The sequence below is a fragment of the Panthera tigris genome, chromosome E1 (genome assembly GCF_018350195.1).
Source record: "Panthera tigris isolate Pti1 chromosome E1, P.tigris_Pti1_mat1.1, whole genome shotgun sequence".
NCBI lineage: Eukaryota > Metazoa > Chordata > Mammalia > Carnivora > Felidae > Panthera > Panthera tigris.
Window position 1 is genome coordinate 35,501,739 of NC_056673.1, and position 16,526 is coordinate 35,518,264.

Genomic DNA, 16,526 nt, shown 5'->3' on the forward strand with positions numbered 1-16,526 from the left:
TCAATTGCTGGAAGTTTGACACTCCTCCCTACCCCCCATAATGATTTTACTAGTATTTGATTCCATCTTACACCCGGCCCCGCCCCCGCTTAGCCTGACGTCACGTGACAGAGTATTTGCATACTACCTGGGACTGGGTGTGACGCTCCCCTTTTCTGCGTCTTCTCATTGGTGGCACTGGAGAACCAGCCCTCTTCCGGATGGACCAATCAGCGGCCCCTCGGGCAGAGGAAAGCGGGAGGGGGTGGGATGAGGGTGGGGTCTAGGGTTGGATCGCTAGGCATATCGACCAGTCATCCACTAGAAAGGGAAGAACAAGCCGCGAATTGGTTGGGAGGAGGGGTCTGGGGGTATGCGGGCCAATGAGAGCTCTGGGCTGAGGGGGCCGGTCTCCGCCCCGCAGGGCAGATAAGCGGCCGCAGCGGGGGTTGGGGGGCTGTGTGGGGCTCGCTGTGGGGCCGAGGCAGGCAGGCTGTCGGGCGGGCGATGGCGGGGGCCGCAGCGGGCGGCAGAGGCGGAGGTCCCTGGGGGCCGGGGCGCGGAGGGGCCGGGGGGCTCCGGCGGGGTTGCTCTCCCCCAGCCCCCGTCGGCTCCCCCCGGGCTGGGCTGCAGCCGCTCAGGGCCACGGTCCCCTTCCAGCTGCAGCAGCCGCACCAGCGCCGGGACGGGGGTGGCCGCGCAGGTGAGCCGGGCCTGGAGCGGGTACCGGGGGGAGGAGTCGTTGGGGGAGGGGGGGCGCGTGACGGGGGGGAGGGGTGTGGGGAGAAGCGTGAGGGGGAAGTGGACGGGGGCGAGGGGAGAGAAAGGGGGTCGCGCAAAGTCTGCGAGGGCGGCGAGAGCGAGGAGCGGTGAACGCTGGGTCCACCGCTGGGACAGAGTGTGCGGGGAGTCGGGGCCGGGAGGTAAGGGGAGGGACATGGCAGACGGAGGCTGGCTTTGGGGGCGTAACCGAAAAGTGGGCAGAGGTGTCGTGTGGGGGTGAGTGGAAGACGCAGGGGTGGCAGCGAGGTGTGAGGAAGGAATGAGTGGCGCGTGAAGGGGGCGCCCTGTGCAGGCTGGCGCTGGAGCGAGGAGCCGGTGGGCGCTGGACGTCTGCACCGGGAGGGGGAGGGGCATGGAGGAGAGCCCCGTGGAGCCATGTGTTACTTCTCCAACTTGAGTTTGGCCCCGGCATCCCGCTCCACAGCTCTGGAGTTCCTTTCCCCAGCCCTTCACGTGCACTTCCCTTTATGCCACCTCCCGGAGCTGATTTCATCCGAGCCGTTGGAATAAGTTAGTTTAACGGCGTTCACTACGGTACAAACGCTCCGCTCCGATTTCCCTACATTCCTCTTGGTGTGGCCCACAAGTTGTATGCTCCCAGATCATTGACCTGCTTAATATGGCTGTCTCATTCCAAGCATCGTGTGTGTGTGTGTGTGTGTGTGTGTGTGTGTGTGTGTGTGTGTGTGTAGAGCCTGGGCAGTTTGCCCCCTGCCATTCCCTCCTACCCCCACCAAGGCTGTTTTTGTCCCAGGCATTGCCAGCCAACGTGGCAGTGGGGTGAGGGCTACAGTCAAGTACACTGTGGCAAATACCCCCATTTTCTGAACAGCACTGAGACGGTGTCTTAAGAGCAGCTTGGTGTGGTGGGTGTGGGGAAGCTAGGGAGGAGCAAGATTAACCTTGCTTTCACACTCAAAGCTGTGATGGATCCCCCACAAAGGCAGGCAGTTAGGAATGGGGAAAGGAACCCACTGACATGAGGAGGTTGGCAATAAGTGGAAAGTGAGGCTTGCACTTGATTCACACCAGATGTGAAAAAGATCACTGCACACTTCCAAAGCCTCAGAGTCTACCAAACGTACAGGAGTCATGGTCTCTGCCATCTAATGGTTAATGACATTCTCTACACCAGAGTTTCTTGAGCTTTTTGTGATTACTAAGCCTCATCGCCACACTCCCCCCTCCTGAAATTATAGTTGCTACAGTGCCTTTCTAGATAGGAACGGGATTAAGAGGGTCTCTGAAGTTGAAAGTCCAAGTCTCTTTGGATGGGCAGTGTGAATGTTAACACTGCATCTTGGAACACAGAAAACTTGGGCAAATCGGGCAGCAAGATGGCGACCAACTAGTAAAAAGTATGCCTAGAATCTGGTAGCGTAGAGCAGGGCAATGCCCAAACTCATGCCTATCTTGAGCCATAAAGCAAACCACAAGGTTACAAACCTGTTGGTTTTGTTTGGACTTCCCTGGAGTCCAGGGAAGTTAGTAGAACAGCGAGCACCAGAGCCTTAGTCGCTTTTAGTAGAAATCAACAGAAAGCCTGCCTATGCAGTAGCTGGAAATCTGGTAGCGATCGTATTTTAAGAGCGGTCATTTTGTGTCTACCACAGAACTAACACTGAAGGCACAAGCACTGGTGGATGCTGTGGAAAGAAGAGTGTAGGTTTGGATACCTGGGTTCTTTACATGGCCTCTTTCTATAAGGCCACGGGCCCTAAGATCCTGGTAAAAACCATAGGAAGCTAGAGTTCTGCATAACTTTTTGCGTGGTTTCGGGCGCGTTGAGTGGCTTCTTGTGTATGGATTTGGGCTGATGGGTAAATTCTGCACCTGTTCGTACCCCAGAGGCATTCATGAGGCAATTATCTGGTATCTAGTGGGATTATGGATAGATTTTCAGCGAGGCAGGACAGAGGAAAGGTAGAAGGAAGGAGCGGTCTGGGCCTGTGGACTTCTTTGTGAGTAGACGTTAAGGGAAACGTGTATGGCCTTTGGTTTAGGAGCACATTAGGTCTTCTACGTGTTAACTTTACCGTCTATGTGCATTCAGATTGTTTCCATATCTTGCGCTTGAGAAGTGGCAGGAATGGTTTCCTCTAGGCCAGTAGGGTATGTGTGATAGGAGGAAACGCCTTGCATTCATAAACCCTTAAGAGAATCCTCCTGGCTTTGGGTGCCAGAATTCCTGCATTTACGATCCGGGCTCTGCCATTTACTAGCAGAAGGTGCCATCCGTGTTTGCCGCTGCTGATCGTCACCCTTCTCTCCACCTAGCCAAGGTGAGAGCAGTGTTGGCCAAAACCCATTGCCTTTCAGGCTTCAAAGAGCAAACCTATATTGGTCTGGAACCAGTACTGCAGGTTTCAGAATTTCAGGGCCTCCTCCTGCACTTGTATTCCCTCATCTTTTAAAATGAGCTTTCTAAACAGGGCTCTGGAACCCAACTGTTGAAAACGGGCCCGTGAGCTGGGACTGGGTTTCAGGGATAGTCAGGTGTCATCACTGTTTGTTTCCCATCTCGAGGCGACGTAGCGTTCAGGGCTGTGCAGTTATCTCTCTCCCACACACCCCGTTGTGTTCCTGACGAGATACGTTAGACCTTGTAACACAGGGTGACGGTGTAAAGAACGGATTTACCTTCTGTGGCCATTCATCCATAAGGAATGTCTTCATAAAGTGAGGAACGGCTTCATTCTTTTCTGAGCCTGGGCTAGCAGCGCGGAAGGCAAAAGAAAGCCCTGAGGAAAATGAAGGTCAACTCTAAGAAAGCTAAGATCAACCAGTGGGGAATAGCAACCCAAGATACATTTCTTATGGCAGTTCCCCCTCTAATTAAATTCTCGTTTGCTTCTCATGTCAACTGGAGGCTGCTAACTTTTATGTTCTTCCAGGACCACTGATGGACCAAACGGGACTAGGAGGTGAATTGTTCTGGGTTTCAGTCTTCCCTATCCTGCTTAGTGTCTCTGTCTTCATATCTCTAGAATGAAGATAATGTTTAATCCAGCTTTGCAAATTCTTCTCTAGTGGAGAAGAATTACTGGGGCCAGCTAGGTGCTGGGGGAGCCAAGTGTTGCCTGTGTACCTCCTGTGCCCATCAGAACCTTCTTCAACCAAGGGTTGGCAATTATGGCCTGCAGCCAGATCCAGGCCTCTGCCTGTTTTTGTAAATAAAGTTTTATTGGAACACAGCCATGCTCCTTTCTTTAGTGTTGTCTGTGGCTGTTTTTGCACCATGGTGACAGAGTTGACTAGTTGTGATCGAGACCATAAGGCTCACAAAGCTTAAAATATTTACTATCATAGCACTTTGTAGGAAAAGTTGGGATACCTTTGTCTTAGACAATGTTCCTTACCATTATTCCTGTATAAAGATCAATTTCAATACGTGTAGCGTATACTTTCTCAGAAAATTCTAAGAGGGTAAAGAAAGGTAACAAGCCTATATTCCCACTCCTATTTTAGGCGAAAAGAAAAGGGGGGGGTCATCTGCCTCTAGTCAGTTCTCAGTCTTTGTGGGAGATCAGCACGTGTGAATGGAGGCTATCTACCCTCCACTGCCCACCTGCCCCGCCGCTGTCTTCAGGTGGCATGTGTTCAGTGGACATAAACTAATTTGGATTTACATAAAAGCTTGACTGTTAGGCAAATGTGTACCCCCTCCCTTCGTACCCCCATCGGAAACAACTGCAGTGAACGCATTTCAACTCCATTGGAAATTACTTGAGGTTTATCTCCTGTTTGGGATTTTTCTCCACACCTTTTCTCTTTCTGAACAGACCGCTGACAGCCGGCGGTAGTCATGGCCGCCCTAAAATGCTGGCTTCCCCATGGGGACGTAGGATGGGTTTACTTCAAATGTCCACTTGGTTCTCCTGGATGGCCGTTTCAGTGAATATAAGGCCGCATTGTTATTAGCAATGCTATCGGTAATTATTAAACTCCTTTCCTTGCAGTGCTTTGGAAACTTAGTCCTTGGGGGATGGGTGTTTAGATAGGTCTGGAACCACATAAAGGAGGTCCCTTATTAGGGACCTTGAGAGACAGCCCTCATCAATTCCTGGTCCTTCTGGACCCTGGTACCAGAAGCAATCCCAATTCTTCTATGCCAAGGAACCACCTTGCTATAATGAAGCCTGGGGGTGCACTTTTAAATCCTTCAAGAGCTCCAGCTGTTCTTGAAAACTCTGTGATGGAGGCAGCTTCTGTCTGGGAAGCGTTAAACACCGCTTAGCCTGATGCTGCTTACTTGCTTTTGACAGCTTTGCCCACACCAGGCACACGGTCAGCAAAACGCACTGCTAGAAGTCTCTCTTAAATGATATCACCGGTGACGGCATCCTTGAAATTTGGGGGCCACGGTTGCCTCACTGCTTTATCCCTCTGGTACGCAAAGGAGTGTGGGTCCAAGTGCTCTTTGGTGTTTTGGATCGCGAAGGATTATGTATATGGGAAGTTCCCCGCTCACGTAATGTAGAGCTAGGATACTTTAAACCATCTGAGGTCAGTGGAGGAGGGGTGAGAACAAAAGTGGGGTGTGATGGTAAGAGGACATGATTCTCTCTGGTTCCAAGTGCAGCCAGATCTCCAGAAAATTTGGGGTGGGACCGGAAAACTTCCAGTTGCGGTGGCCACATGAGTTTTGCCAAAGTAGTTGGGGGGCTTTAATAGCAGAGAACACTTTACCCGTATTTTTGGCTACGTTATATCGAACGGTGTCATGGGCACCACGGCCACGCTCTTCCTTGATCTTACTCTTTTTCTCATGAAAGTGTAATTAACATACAGCGTTATATTAGTTTCAGCTGTACAAGATGGTTCACCCATTCTATACATCACTCAGTGTATTCCCTGGTCTTAATGGAAGTGTTAGAAATCAGGCATCCTCGGGGCTCCTGGCTGGCTCAGTTGGTGGAGCGTGTGACTCTTGATCTCTGGGCTGTGAAATCGAGCCCCACGTTGGGTGTAGAGATTACTTTTTAAAAAAGGAAAACAAAGCAAGCATCCTCCTCTGGGTTTGTACGCTTCTCACATAGAGCCTTTGTGCTATAAGGATTCACACTTCAAAGTGTGATATGTTGTGGGGGCAGGTCTGCTGTTTCAATCTGGCTGACACAATCCCATTTATCAAGTGCTGTTTGACACCTGCTCAAATGCTTTCCTAGTCATACCTGGGCTTACCCTTATTCTACAGGCAGTTTGGAGCCCTCTCAAGGGGCTGCAAGGGGAAAACCTGTGTCTCCTTCCCAATCTAGAGAGAAGGTGGGTACCTACCAGCACGTTGGTTGAGTGAGAGTGGACAATCCCTTCTTGGGTTGTTAGTAAGTTTTACCCGACTTTGAGGTGGCTAGAACAGGAGCCGGGAGGAGTGGAAGCCGCCAAAAGATGAGTGGGAGACTTGGGCCACTTTTCCCCCTGCCTGAGTTGAATCTTCACAGAGGGCTCCATTATTTGGTTTGCAGGGTTATGAATTAACCAAACACGAGCCGAATCTATTCACATTGTTAGGTCAAAACCAAATCCTGATCTCTGAGAGAAAAGAGTTTTGGATTATATTTGAAGTTATAAATTATCCGTGCTCCAATTCCTCTCCAGCGGTGTGGCGCTTGTGAAGGGCTCGTTGTTCTTGGGAACAGCTGTATGGAGGGAGTTTCTCTACCGCCGGCTGCCCGCACTCAGGCCTCCAGCTCATGGTCCCCACCAAACCTCCTGGTTTTGAAAACTCTTCCCGGCGCTTTGCTTCTCTCCTCCACACCTCTTCCTCAGGGTCACTACAAAGCTGCGTGCTCAGCTCGGAGTCTTTTAAATGTTTGTCCTCAGGCCCGAATGAGCCTCGGTTCACTTTCACTGTGTCAGAAGGCTACAGCCAATCAAGGGTGGATTTAACGAACTGAGAAGAATGCTATCAAAGTGTCTCATGATAGGGAATCTTTTAGCTCCAGGAACCTGGAACTGAAGTCTGGGCTCTGTGCAGACAGACACTTACCCTGCCCTGCTCACGAGCCCTAGATGGAGTGCCTTGAGCTCAGCATTGCCTGCGCATGAACAATTGTTACTTCCGGCTCCCTAATAAAAAGGGTGGGAGGCTGGGGGAGGCCTGGGAAGATTCCTCTGGGGGCTTTGGTTGATCCGAAGCAGCAGGCCTGTGATCAGGGGCAGTGGAATCTTCTGTGTGGCTGCCCGAATGTGGCTTCTTAGAGAATGGGCAATATTTGGCAGGGCAGAGTTATAAGTTTGGGGTGCCTCTTCTCGGGCCCTGAACTCCCTATCTTGCAAGTGGAGGGTGGCTTTTGGAGGTGGAGGGAACTATGTTAATCAGCGCAGGCCCAGTCTACCCCAGCTCTGTTACCTGAATCCCCTGTCATCTGATCCTAAATGAAAACATGCGCGAGAGCCTTGTGGTCTCACCTCCTTAAGAGGCAAAGGTAGGATTAACCATAAGACTCCAAGAGCAAATTACTAACATGTCCACAAGTGAATAAAATACAAAGCCAGGCAGGAGGAGGAATAGAATAAAGGAATATTTAGTGTTAGGTAGGGTTAATTAGAGAATTACTGGGATATTTCTAGTAAGTTGTTTTTTTTTTTTTTTTTTTTAATTGGCCAATGCGTTATTCTCCCTAAGGTTGAATTAAGCGTTTACTCTCCTCTCTTCCCTTCCCTTTCAAAAGTGGCATTGGTGTGGCCCTGTCTGGTCAGCTGTGTTTCTTCACTTTTTCAGACCTCTTTAGGCCCTTCAGCCCGTGCTGCAAATTGTGTGCCTGCCTTTTTAAAAGGTAGGCACCTCATGTTTCAAGTTCAAGTGCAATGGAACTCACCCTGCAGCTTGAACAGATTTGAGTGTTTTTGCAGAGGGAGGGCCAGGGCAGATGGGGAGTGTCGTGTTCAATAAATACTTGTTGGATTGAGTTGCTGGAAAGGCAGCAGGGGTGGGGAGAGTGAGCCACACTTCCCCCAGGCTCATTTGAAATGGTTTTTCCCACTTCTGGTCCCCACACACTGTGCCCCCTTTATAATACCTCTCTGCAGCTACTTCCAAGGCAACCCCCCCCCCCCCACCTCCCCGAAGTGTTAGTGTTCTCTCTCTCTTTAAATCACTGGTCTCCTATTCATCCTGGTCATTGGGCTTGAAGCCCAGCTGGTGGCAAAGACGTGGCATTTCCATGGATGTCATTGCTAGGCCTGTAGGTTCCCTTCCCTTCGTACTTAAAGCCAGAGGGTGAGCTTGGGCAATTAGTTACCAGGTCGATCCATGAAAACAGCCAACGTTTAGGATTTTGTTATGATTCCGTGAAAAAAAAAAAAAAAAAGCCAGACTACCTGGCTTTATTTAGGCTTAGAAGTGGCTATGGGTGACAGGCCAAGGAAACCAAGATGAATACTGGGTACCCTTTCATTCCAGGTGGATTTACACCACATTCCTAGTAGTGTTCTAATGTATAGCAAAGGGAAGCAGAAAAACAAAGTGTGAATCGCTGGCCTTTCTAGGCTAGGGAGCAGAACTGGCTGTGGGCCCGGGGTGGGGGTGGGGCGGGGTTCAGGCTTCACCTAGAGGTGTGATCAGGCTGGGAGTCCCCCTCTCCCAAGCCAGACACCATCCCGCTCCTCCTGTGCCCCCCAGGCCCCCAGCAAGCGGGGAAATGCTCGAAAGAGATGCCCGTCATCCTTCTCCGAGCCCTGGACACATGCACCGTCATCCACGGAGACTGTGTTCCTCTGCCTTTCAAGTTGCCAACCATGGGCCCGGCGGCTTAGTCAAAATGGTTTTATACACCTGCCCAGCTGGGGGCTGGGGGCGGGTAACTTTGGACAGAGTAAGATTGTGATTGAGAGGAAGGAGAGACAGCTTCTGTTACCTCGACCTCCCTTCTCCTCCTCCCTACCCCACACACTACTGCCTTCCCTTGAAGAGTTTTCTGTGCTCGGTGCGTGTTTGATTGCCCACACGGCTTGGAGAGAACGGGCGCCCATGACACGTGTGCTCCCTGCCCCACACCTGCGAGCTGGCTGTAAACCTGCCACGCGGCCTCTGTCTGGGGATTGTCTTTGTAACTCATACCCATCAGATATGACAGACCAACTGGGGTTGAGGGTGGAGCTCGATGGCCTTTGGCGAGACGGAGGGGATGCAACCAGAGAGCTTTCTCACGGCATTACGCAGTCTGGATTTAGAGATTGTGAAGAAGGCGGTATGAGCCGCGCACCCGTGTGGCGTGTGCACCTCTCACTGCCGAGAGCAGCATCTGGGCTCTTTCTCGCTGGAACCGCGGACCTGGGTGGTTCTGCGTTCACAGGAGAAGACGAAAGCAGCTACTTCACACGGAAAGCAAAGTCGGTGAATCCCAACAAGTTTTTGTCTTGTTCAGGGAAGTTGAGCTTATAAGTAGCTCTAGCCTTTTTTTTTTTTCCTTCAGCCCTGTAGGTGCAGGTGGCATTTACTTGTTTTCGCAGATAAGTCACCGAGGCCCAGAAAGGAAGTGACTTGCCCCAGACCACGTGACTAATAAAGCCCTGTTGCTCCTGATCTCAGGGCTCTTCCCACATCTGTGTGGAGAACCCATTGTGAATTTCCTCCCAGGTTGGCACCCTCTGCTGCCTGCCCTGCACACGCCCAGCCTTTGTTTCCCTTCTGCGTGTATGCCTGGAGCCCAGGAGTGGAAATTCGTTCGTTCGGTTGACCCGAAGAGAATTGGAAAGGAAAAGGGACGGCAAAGAAGCCTGTCGTTCCTTGGGCACCCCATCAGCGCCTGTCCGTTTGGTGTGGCCCATTGGGAGGTGGTGGTTCGTGTATTAAATGTGTGATAGGATAGTGGCACCATTTCCGCGCGGAATGCGAAGCTAACCAGGGACAGATAGACCCAGGAGGCAGGCAGGGTTTTCCTGCCTTTGTGGGGTCACAGTCCTGGAGAGCTTGGGGCCATGTCAGGGAGAGACCCCTAAGGTAGAGCCTGTGGGAAAGGGCGTCTTTCTTATATGTGACTACTTGGAACCCCACAGAGCACCTGGGAATAAGTGCGGGTGGTGCGTTCCTTCGGTGGGGGGCAGGGGCGGGTGGCATGGTACCACGATGACAGCTTAGTCTTCCTTACAGGGAGGGAATCCCTGGTGCAAACCACCCCCCTCCCCGCCACGCTCTATTTGAGTGCGTCTCCTCCTCCTAGCTTCAGGTTACATGGGAGTAGTCACTGTGACATGTGGTAGTGCCTTGATGAGACCAGCATGCGTGCAGTAAAGGGGAATATCGGGGACTGGAACTCAGGAGAAAGCTCCATCATCTAGGGGCTTGGTGTCACGGAGAACTGCCTGGCCTGCTTCACAGAGGTCACCTGGCCTCTCCCGAGAGGGTGACGGGCAGCTCTTCCCTCCTGACCTCTCGCACGAAATTAGATTTTGTGTAGAATTCTTGAATGTTCCGATAGCCGTATGCCGACCTGCAGTGGTTCTCAACTTCATAAGGGAGAATCCCATTATGACAAATATTATCGAAAACAATTGTGTATAATAAAACTATTTCCATGGTTCATATAACTGCTTTGTTGTTGTTTTTTTGTGGTTTTTGTTGTTTAAAGAAACGAGTAACCGACCATTTTCTGTATCAGGTACTCTTTCTTGTCCCTGTCCATATATGAGTTCATCCCTAAGCCGGGGCACTTGAGCCCTAGCTGTTTGCATTGGAGGCAGGGAGAAGGGAGAGGAGCAGTGGACCCACCACCAAGTAGCAAGGGCCCCCTGGCTTCCATTTCATCTCGAACCTTCCACCCTCCGATACGTCCTTGTTTTCAAACAGAACACCACCCAAAGACCCAACAAAGGACGGTATGTGTGTTTATCTGAACGTGAGTGTGTGTCTGGAGCGTGAGTGACCACGTAGGTGTCGAGTAAGTGTGTGCGTGTGAAAAAGTGCACGTGACAGAAAGCGAATGGCAAAAGCAGGTGGGGCCAGGGTCTGACAGAAGGTGAATCTGGGTAAAGGTTATGTGGGGGTCCCATATGCTGTTCGTGTGCTGGCATCTGTGAGCTCGAGATTATTTCCGAATAAAAAGTTTAAAACATGAGTACACGCTTGACTAGTGTGACTGGACCAGGAGTTCTGTAGAATATATGCTCTCTTCCCTCCATCTTATAACATCTCTTATTCTCCCCATTTAACAGACAGCAAAACTGAAGCCCAGAGAAGTAAAGTGACCACGTAGCGCACGGGGGCGAGGCAGGATTGGGGTCCACGTATTGACCCCTGTAGTAGGCCACCCCTCAGGAGACTAGACTGCGGCTTGTCCTTACTCCCTGAGCGGGATAAGGGGGCCATCAGAGTCCAAGAACGATCGGGTGCCTGCCGTGGCGTGCCTGAGCCCCGTCCGTGCCCCGCGCTGGCCCAGCCCGGGGGTCAGCAGCACTGCAGCGGTCTGCCGAAGTGCACTGAGTCCGCTCATGATGTCCAGGTACCTCCTCGGGGAAAACTGCTTCCTTCTTCTAAGAAACACTCTTTAACTCTGCTCTTCAGTCAGCTCTCTACGTTTCTTAAAGTGCAGGAGACCGGAGGCCTGTCTTGCGCCAGAGCCGTGGAGTGATTCTATTTTGAGTTTTTACGTCCGCGATCGGAGGGTGAGAACAGTCGGGTTTGGTATAGAAAGCAACGCCAGAGTACGGGCCTGGGCCAGAGCGCTTTCTCGACTGAGCACCAGGTGGCCGGTGGACCCTCAGGAGCCTGGGGTGGGGTGGGGGGGACATTTATGCAGTTCGGTGCGGCGTGTCTTCCCAAGTGCCCAGGAGGTACAACTTCGTACACAAAGGGAGGGCTCGCTCTCAGTCATCAAAAACCTACTAACCACAGGACCCGAAGAGGGTGCATCTGACCATCCCGCTGAGCCAGCAGAGGGAGAAGTTCAGACGCTGTCATTTGTTTCCTGGCCCCTTTGCTCGAACCCCAAACCACATGTTTTACAGCTCTCTGCGCTCCTTGAACCCCTTGAATTATTCCTGACAGTGTTGCTTAACCGATATTCCCCCTCCCCCCCAGCTTCCAGAATTGGGGTAAGCGAGTAAGTCTTCCTCTACTTAACACAGAGAGTACAGTTTTGGCAAAAATTTAGTTTTAGCACGTGTCCTTTATTTGCAGGGCCTTCCTGTGGCCACCCTAGAGCCATGAGACTGGTTAAGTGGGGCATCAAAGGATTTTTTCCCCATGGGCTCCAGCCAGTTATGTGAAATAAACCCATGAACATTTGCTGTATTATTACCCCAGCTCCTGTGGACTCAGATTGCTTGCCTTAAGGCGGTCATCAAGTTATAAGGGCTATCCCCGCTATTCTCCGATTCTTCTCGGCTCTGTCCTACCCCTAAAAAAGTGCCAGGTGGATGACATCCAGGGTCAAAACAAGATGCAGGAGGATGGGGGAAGACCGCCCCCTAATTCCTGTTGGGTCGTGTAAAGGGGGCCAAAAGCGGTCTACTTAGACGGGACAGCGGCAAAGGAGCCTTGTTGTTCCAGTTGTTTTGTTTTTTTTTAAGTATTTATTTATTTGTGTATTTAGCGAGAACAAGTGGGGGAGGGGCAGAGGGGAACAGAGAATCTGAAGTGGGTTCCGCGCTGACAGCATAGAGCCAGCATAGAGCTCGAACTCACGAACCTGGAGATCATGACCTGAGCCGAGGTCAGACACTTAATGGACTGAGCCCCCCGGGCACCTGTCAGTTCCAGTTCTCAGAGGTACAGATAGGACGTCTTGGTAATTAACCTTCCAAACGGTTTCTCTGGACCAAATTTTCCTTTGCTTCAGGCGGCTAAACCTTTTCTTCGCCTGATTTATAAAAGAAGATACCAATACTATTTAACAGCCCTTGATTTAAGAGCAGGCACAAAGCCCATCGCGTACGGGGAAGGTGGCGTAACTTATCCCCCAGTGACATGTATTGCCCCGTCCACCTCCATCTGTGCAAGCACGTGTAGAGAGGTGACCTGGCAAGCGTCCTTCTGCTCTGAAGTCATCAGTGGTCTTGGGCATACACTGATGGTAGGAAAAAAATCATCATACCTTTCGAGGCTGTTTCTGGAGGGTCCATCTAATCTTGCTTTTCAGACTAGGCTTACCCGGGAGGCACTGCATAACCTTTGAGCCTCCCATCTGAACAACCGGAGAGATCAGGGCAGCATTGCAGGGGCTGTCCTGGAATGTTGCCCAGCACACTTTGGGGTTTTTCCACCGGTAGGGCAACAGCCTGGGAGTTTGCCTGGGATTTGAGGTTAGGCTAGGTCAGTTCCAGAATGTCCGAGGCCGGGTGGAGAACCACTAGGTGGGATGTAGCAGTCTCTTGGGTATCTCCTCTTTGCAGCCGGGGGACACAGTAGAACTGGCGGAAGGAGATGGTTGTAACCAGAGAAGATTTTGCACAAGTGGGACAGCATGGTCCACGCAGCTTTGCAAGGCTGCGAGGGCTGAGCAGAGGGACCCTAACAGGGTTTTAGACCCTGAGGCAAAGCAGATCCTATGACCGTAACTTCCTGGTCCTGAATAATTGAGCAATTGCTTCTTAAAGCCCCCCCCCCTCCCACCACCCCTCAACCCCGAGCAAAATGAACCTGAGTCAGTGTTAAGAGCAGAGAGCCTGACAGGTTCCAACCTAGTGAGGTGTAGCCAGCAAGCAAATGTGCCCTCTGAGCTCTGATGCCTGCTCGCCCGGTCATGTGACCAGACCTTCTGCCTGTGGCTAGCTGCAGGTAAACTGAGCACTGTTTATACGCTCCAGCTTGGTCTGGGAGCCCACAGCACAGCTGTCTTGATCGGCCAAATCTCCCTTTGAATCTGTGAACTTGTGCCCCGCCCCTGCCCCTTGACTTACCTTACCTTGCCCCAGATGATAGCGTGGGCTCTGAGCTTTCCATTTAGCTGAATCGGTCACCGGCCATCTTTTATTTACCCTTTAATAGCTGGGGAATTCTAGAACTAGAGGAGGCTCAGACTCCTCTGCTGTCACTCCCTGCCTTCTGGGGGTGACTCCTGAGACATCTGGGGGCATACAGTTATCTCTCCCCAGAGCTGCTTGGGGGCAGTCCTCCTCATCTAATTATGATGAGCCAGGAGGTTCTTCCTTTTATCCAGCTAGACTCTCTCCTATTCTAACTAAAGTCTGTTTGCTTTCCTTCACTTTTGCACCCATACCGAGGACTGATGAATTCTAAGGCCTTAGAAGCTACCTTTCCTTTAGCCACTTTACCTATGTTTCCAAGATCTCACTGGTTTCTCCATTCCTGTGACAGAGCTAATTGTGGCAAATGGATGCCCAGGGGTAACTTAGCTGGGCATCGCTGAGGTTATATCCACTTCCGATTGTGTCTCTGGACCTGGAGAAGCCCCTTCAGTCTGCCCATGGTCTTGGTCTTGCTCCCAGGATGACGTGACCTTTCTTAATTTAACGTTACCTCCTTCATTGGGTATCTTTATTCTACCTCGTACTGATTTACATCTTTCAATTCCTTGCCTCAGATTAAGCCTCATTCGCTGTTTCGTTTCGTCTCGCCCACCTTCCCTTTCCCCAAATTAGAAGTCCAGAGCAGTGACCCAATTGAATTTGACTACAACCTGCCAAGATTGAAATGTTAAAGGGTTTAGATCCTTGCTGAGGAGGGGACAGAATTTCCGTCTTCCCAAATCAAGCCAGTCCTTTTTTTTCCCCCACAACTTTTATTTCGGAGAATTTCCAACCTACAGAAAAATCGTAAGCACCACGCACACCCGTTTATCTTTCATCTAGAGGCACCGATAACTTTTTGCTACAATTGTCAAATCTCTCTTCTCTCCTTCTGTGTATTAGGTATGTGTGTGTCTAGACTTACGTGTGCATCCGTATGTGTGTTTTGTTTGTTTTTTGTGAACTGTTTGGAAATTACAAATATCGTGACACTTCACCCTTAACCTCAGTGGCAGCTCCTGAGAATAAGGCCATTCTTCTACATTATCATTGATATCTCTGCGGGAGAGAGAGAGAGAAAGAGAGAATGAGAATATCCCAAGCATCCCAAGCAGGCTCCATGCTGAGCATTGAGCATTGAGCCCAATGCGGGGCTCAATCTCACGACCCTGGGATCATGACCTAAGCCAAAATCAAAAGTCAGGTGCTTAACCAACCGAGCCATTCAGCTACCCCCAAAATAAAAATAAAAATTCTTTTGGGTTTTGGAATCGTCAGTGGGGAGTGGGGGGAGGCAACAAAACAGGGTGAATCAAATTCCGTCGAAGACTAGGTGTTTTGCGTGAGTTGGGCTGATATTAAATTGAATAATAGTTGCTTACACAGATATTGCTGTCCAGCAGTTTGCTTGAGATCAGGGAGAAGGCAAGCTGGATGGAACTAAAACTAAGTCCTAGTTTGTTCACAAAGCAGACATTATTTTGACGATTTGGAGTTCTTATTTCTTTTCTTTCTTTCACCCACTTTGCATTCTCCTCACCAGAAAAGGAATCTCTTCATTTTTTAAATTGTCTTTTTCTTCCCCTTGGCCCCGCCCAAGATGCCCAGTGGGTAAAACAGTGTTCCTGAGACCCAGGTATGATCACCCTGGTTCCTAGCGAGGGAAAGGACTAGAATTCTTCTAACCCGTGGAAGCCGTTCCTCAATCAAAGCAGCCAGCCAGTCAGAGACTGGAGCCGGACAGTGGAGGACGGGGGTGGGAATTATACCCTCAAAAGTCTTCTCCTGGATTAAAAAGATCCGCATCTCCCTCCATTGTCTGTGGGGCCCTGGAGAAATCAGTTCGCCTCTTTACACAAGGGTGTGTCACAGGCCCCCCACCTGTAACACACCAGAAACTGCCACCTGTTCTGTAGGTGAGTTCACGAGAGTATGGGGTGCACACATTCAGAGCGGGAATCGCTGAGTTTCAGTCACAGGTGTCCCCTTGTAGGATTTGTTGTGGACGAACCTTCTCAGTCTCTGATGCTGCCTTTCCCTCAGTTGATCTTACAAGACTACCTGGGAGCTGACTGGATGTTGTGATTCCTTCTTGACTTGATAGGAATCAGATTGTTGCGAGAAGTGAAAATATGGAGGGGTTTGTGCCCGCCCTCCGAGTTTATAGGCCGCCCAGAGATTCCTCACTCCCAAATAACCGTGGGTGGGGATTTTTTTGTTTGTAAGAGAGGGCTAGGCTATGTGCTATTTATGCTACGCGTGCAAAGTCCAAGTAGATCCCAAAGGAAAGCGTGATCCAATCACTAACTGCTAGTATTTTGTGTTAAGGATGTTGAAATCCTGCAGAACTCTTCAGAGAATTCAGATAAAAGGTGAAAAGTTCACGCCACTTCCTTTTCTTCCAACTGCGGGTTCTTGAGAATCGAATAACTGAGTAACTGCTGTCTACTCTTTTTGTACGCGCACACACACGCATACACGCACACTTGAGATCACCCTTTTCCTCCTTGCTGCTACAAAGAGTCAGCCTCTTCCTTATTTTTTCCCCCCACAGTGACATCTCTAGATGGGTTGCTCCCGGCCCTTCTCTCCCGCTTCCCATAGATGTGGTCTGTGTGCTGGGAAGTCAGACACGGCCAGAAATGCTCTCACTTGTGCTGCACACTTAACCATGGACTTAGGAATTCACTGAGGGTCTGGCTGAGTGGTTTCTCATGCATATACAAATTTCATCGCTCTTTTCTGTTTAGGTAAGCCTTCGCGGTAAGGGAAATGTGATGTTACTCTTGTTTCCTTCTTTCTTTTTAGATCTGGTTTCTGTAGCTTCTCCATGTCGTGGTTGAAAATGAGCTCTT

The 16,526-nt window shown here is 50.6% G+C and overlaps 1 protein-coding gene across 1 annotated transcript in view; it reads left to right on the forward strand.

Moving 5' to 3' along the window:
* Positions 1-471: 471 nt before the first annotated feature.
* The window catches only part of FAM117A (family with sequence similarity 117 member A), a 43,673-nt gene continuing 27,618 nt past the window's right edge, over positions 472-16,526 (forward strand). The window contains exon 1 of the mRNA XM_042967840.1: positions 472-682. Coding sequence (XP_042823774.1) covers positions 487-682 — 196 coding nt within the window. The 5' untranslated portion in view covers positions 472-486. The remainder of the gene's footprint in view (positions 683-16,526) is intronic.